Source organism: Acanthisitta chloris, unplaced genomic scaffold (assembly GCF_000695815.1).
Source record: "Acanthisitta chloris isolate BGI_N310 unplaced genomic scaffold, ASM69581v1 scaffold15059, whole genome shotgun sequence".
Taxonomy (NCBI): Eukaryota; Metazoa; Chordata; class Aves; order Passeriformes; family Acanthisittidae; genus Acanthisitta; species Acanthisitta chloris.
In genome coordinates, this window is record NW_008692085.1 from 4,378 (window position 1) to 9,206 (window position 4,829).

Consider the following 4,829-nt stretch of genomic DNA (forward strand, 5'->3'; position numbering starts at 1 on the left):
GGTGCCCAGTGGGCATTGAGCCAGGGTGGGGGTCCCTCACCAGCAGCTTAGGCTGAGCCTTTCTGCATGTGGGGTCTGTGCAGACTCAGAGAGAGATGAGGAAACACAAAGCAAGGAGACCACCTACCCCCTCTCACTGGGAGACCGAGCTACAAAATACAAACCAGAATCTAAAAACAAATTAAAAAAAATGAGGGGGGATGAGTTTCCAGGATCTGAGTCCAAGAAACGTCTCAAAGGGATGAGATAGGGATCACAGTCAGCCTCATCTGCTAAATATACCCCAGGCCTGGCTCTGCCATCACCCCATACCAGTTATCTGTCCCAAGTTCATCCGGAGAGAGTGGCTGTGGCTGGGTGAGCATCCCATGGCACTTGGCAGGCACCATGAACCTCAAACCACCCCAGGACCAACTATGATCATGAGCACGCACTGGACAGAAGGTGGAAAGGCAGGGAGAGAACAGGGATGCAGAAGCATCCGCCAGGCACTGGCAGGTGGCCCCGGTGCCCCGGAGCAGACGCTACTCGCAGGCCAGCTTCCCGTCGAAGCTGGAGAGGGCGATGGCGAAAGCCTGCACGGCGCAGAGCGGGTAGTTGTAGTCCATGGTGAAGGCATCATCCGCCACGCGCCCGAACTGCATCACAATGTAGTCAGCTGTGGGAGAGAGGGCGAGCGGCTGGGACGTCGCCTGTGCACCCATCCTGCCTTTTCCCAGGAGATCCGAAGGAAGCTGCCCCCCTGCCCCTCCTCCCCGCCAAGCTCTGCCTGCAGCTCCTGCTCTGGCTGTGTCACACTGCAGCACATATCACCAAAAGCATCATTTTCCCATCGCACGGTCCAGCACAGGACCATTACATCCTCTGGTCCCTCCAGCACCCCCTCCCTGGGAAGCACAGCCTCCAAGGGACAGGGACCCCACTCACACCACCCCCCCCCGTGGGCCCGGCGGGTGACAGGAAATCTGTAAAAATAACCAGGGGCCCTCAAGAGGCTTTTTCTGTCCCGTAATCCAACACCCTGGAGGCTGAGGGCTTCTGACTGTGCCGGACAGGTGACAAGCAGCCATGTGCAGACAGAGCTGCTGCCACCCCTGAGGGACTGTCCCCGAGGCAGGGTGCACCCCAGGGTGAGCCCACTGGCAATGTGGGGTATGTGCTGGGGATAATGCTCTGGGGTGACTTGGGCTGAGTGGGTGTCTGTAGTGAGATGGAGGGCTCAGCACCTCAAAGGATATGTCATCGCCCTAATCTGCTTAGCAACAGTAGCCCTGCACACTGCCTCTGCCAGCACTGGGGCCCAAGGGAGCTCCTGTGTGGTGCTGCGTTCCCTGTCTGGCTTCATCCTAGATGCAGCAAAGGCAAGCAGGACCCCAAAGCACAAAAAACTAAACCTCAGCAAAAAAAGGGGGATGCTGGGGGCCAGCAGTGAGTTAGTTATGAGGCAGTGCTCCCCAACCCTATACCCCATCCCACCCCCTTCTCAGCTTACGGTCGCTGCCATGCACAATCTGGAAGTTTTTGACAGAGGCGTGAGTGACTCGGCCATGGAAGTTGAGGACATAGGATTGCGTCTCATCGTTCCACACTGGTGCCTTGTTGTGCAGCTCAATCACGTTGTCCATGTTTCTGTTCTGCCATCGCATCAGGAGACCATCGTTATCCTGGGGAGGGGCAAGAGCAAAGTTGGGGTGACCCCCCTGGAGCCCTGCCACTTGCTGTGGTATGCTGGGTGATGCTCTGTAGCAGTACCCAGATGGAAATGAGATCGATCACGTAGGAAAAAATACACACCACCTCTCCCACCTCACAGAGAGGTGCCTTGAATTTCAAGGACACCTGAAAGACTCTCCATTCCCCAAAATTAGTAAAATCCAAGGTGATTCCCAGCAAACACAGCCTCCAAGGAGTTTCTCCCAGTCTGGCCCCTGACTTACGTTTCGGGGCCGGATGGGCACCCGCTCACTGTCAGTATTCATCCCAGGGATGATGACTGTCATCTTCCGGGGGCCTTTGAAACCTAAAACATTGGTCTCCTGCAAGAGAAACCTCATCTCTAAAACCAGCAACCTCTGCAGGCTGCAGCCTCTCACCAGGGCTAAACAAGGGTTTGGGGTGGTTTCAGCCCATCTACATATCTGCAACCCCTCAGGGGCAGCATCCAGTGAAAGGATGCAGGTTGGGATCCCCTTGCTGCCTGCCCGGGAGGCCAGGGAGTGTGCTCCCCATGCTGCTCCTTACGTAGACCACGGCTGAGAGCTCCTGCCGCACGTTGGACCAGTCGGCGTTGGCCCTGTCGGGGTTCGCACCGTTGTCGAACACTGTGAACCTCGTACCCATCAGGTTGGATCTGCAGCCAAGGATGGGAGACGGCCATGGCCAATGTCACTGAGTCCCCCCCAACCTTCCTGTGATCCCCTTCCAGGCAAAGCCTTGGCTTTGTTTGAGATGCAAACCCCTGGTGCAGCCCCTGGCTGGTGCCATCCTTCCCACTCTTTAGTCATTGTTTGAGTTGCATAGTCTTTATACCCTTAATCAGGGTGTTGTAGGGTGCTGCCACCATAGGGACCCCTCCAGCATCACTCCGTGGCTGCTGGTGAAACAGCGGGACAGGACTTGCCAGGCTCATCAGGCACCTTTTCTAGCCATGACCTGTCTGCTGGGAGGAACTGGATGAGCCTGTTTTCCCCTCTCAGCCCCCTGCCACTCCTCAGGTCTGACCCAGCAGTGCCAAATTTAGCTCCTTGTCTGACCCAGCCATTGTTTGGGGCAGATGGCAACCCATGGAGTGGGAACAGAGTGCTGCAGGGATGGGGTACCACCAAAACAGGGTGACAACTCTGCTCATACCTTAGCTTCCCAATGAAGTTCTCTCCCCCCCGTGACAGGTCAGTGGGGTCGATGGAGATGAGGTAGTTGGAGGTTTTGCTCTTCTTGCGTTTCCTTCCAGCAAGGAGGAACACCTGGTAGAGTGGTGGGACCATGTGGGGCTGGGGCATTGTCTCCACCATTGCTGCTACTGTCCCTGGCCCACCCCCCCAACAGGTCACTGCCATGACCTTGACTAAGTCATAGAGTGAAGACAGTCCCCAAAATACTGGCTGCACCATGGGGCAGGACAGGCTGACCCCAGCCCGGTGTTAGCACAGCTACTCTGGCTGATGATTGCTTGTCATCTTGGGTACCATCAACATGGCACATTTACCAAGAGGAACTGGAGGAGAAGGGAAGAGCCCCATCCAGGACCGCCCCCACCACAGTGGGATGCAGATAAGCATTCCCCTAAACCCCTGAGGGTTCTCCCTGGGACGGGTACAGAGCCCCAGAGGCCTCCATGCCCCCACCCCAACTCACCTTCTTGTCATTATCCAAGTGAAGGTAATAAGTGGGATAAAGCCCCCGGTCCATCCCCTTCTTGTCCCGCGTCACCCGGCATTTGATGGTTACCCCCTGAGGTGCTGGCCGCAGCACAAACTCCTCCAGGTTGTCGACCTCGATGACGGGTGACGGGGGTCTCTCCTCCTTTGACTGCTGCATGAGAGGGGATGGTGACACCAAAGACAAATCTGCTGAAAGCCCCCCTTCCTTTCCCTGATAAGTGTTCCTTGCTCCTGATCTCTCCTGGGCTGTAGCTGTACAACTGGTGGCTTTATGGACAGTGCTGTGGTGAGTCTCACTGGAGGATGCTGCAGCCCCCTAACCTGCCCTGGAGGGAAGAGATGCTCTTCCCCAAAAGGGGACCCCCATGGCTCTGAGGGGTCTTTTGTACCTTCTTTGATTTCTTTGCCTTCCCCTTCTTGTTGGAGTTTTTCTGTGGTATCTCCTGGTTCTCCTCCTCACTTTCAGCCACTTTGGGAGGAACTGCAGGCAGGAACAGGCAGGGGCACAGAAGGGGAAGTTCCTGACTTCAAAATCAAGCTCAGCACAGGCCAACACCCAACACCATTGACTGTAAGCCCCCTCTCCATGGCCAAGCTCACCTGCAACCTCACAAGCCCCTCCCACACCTACCACCCTCCAACACCAGTGCTGGGCTCTCACCTTTCTTTCTGCTTTTTTTCTCCTTTGGGGGGTCTCCCCCTGTCTGGAAGAGGGATGCTGGGTTTTTCTTCTTCTCTGACCTGATGGGTTTGGTGCTGGAGTCGGAATCATCCTCCTCATCGCTGCTGGAGGCAGCTGGGAGGGACATGGGGGACATGGTCATGCAACACTTTGTGCTGTTGGCTTGAGGTGATGCTGTGGAGCAGCAGGACTGGCTGCCACCCCCTCCTGCTCGCCCCATACCTTTCTTCTTGCTTTTCTTCTCCTTCTTCACCTGGAACACAGACATTGGCTCCTTCTTGGTGCTTTTGGCAGGTTTGGCTTTGCCATCAAGGTCACTCTTGTCTCCTGGTGGGACAGAGAAGCCAATGAGAGGTCGGACAGAGGGATGGGAATGGGAAGACAAGGAGGTGAGTGGGAGCAGAGGGAAGATTGCATGGGAAGTAGGCAATTGCTTCGCAGCCCCCTGAGCCTCCTGGCACAGCAACTTTGTGGGAGAGTAGGCAGTTCCCTCACCCCAGCAAGGACGGATGCAAGCGGCAACCGAACCAGGCTTGAGCTGTCCCTGTTCCCTGGGCACTCACCCTTCAGCTTCAGCTTCTTCTCCCCGCTCTCACCTGACGGGGGGGGGTCTTTGGGCAGCTTCTTCTTCAGCTTTTTTGGGGGGTCTTTATTCTCCCCCTCCTCTTCCTCCTCCTCCTCAGCCAGCTCTGCCCAGAGGCGACACCTTGGCATCATCAGCAGGTCTGGCAGCAGGGATCCCCAGCCCCGGGGTGTGCGGTCCGGGC

At 56.6% G+C, this 4,829-nt stretch overlaps 1 protein-coding gene across 1 annotated transcript; it reads right to left on the reverse strand.

The window, feature by feature from the left end:
* Positions 1–524: 524 nt before the first annotated feature.
* Positions 525–4,389, reverse strand: LOC103809663 (tubby-related protein 1-like; the record flags this gene model as incomplete). Its single annotated transcript, XM_009082516.1, has 9 exons — positions 525–658; positions 1,493–1,664; positions 1,938–2,036; positions 2,242–2,350; positions 2,851–2,963; positions 3,355–3,528; positions 3,770–3,861; positions 4,042–4,176; positions 4,285–4,389. Coding segments are annotated over 9 exons (1,133 nt in total), but the record flags the coding sequence as incomplete, so codon positions are not given.
* Positions 4,390–4,829: the final 440 nt, after the last annotated feature.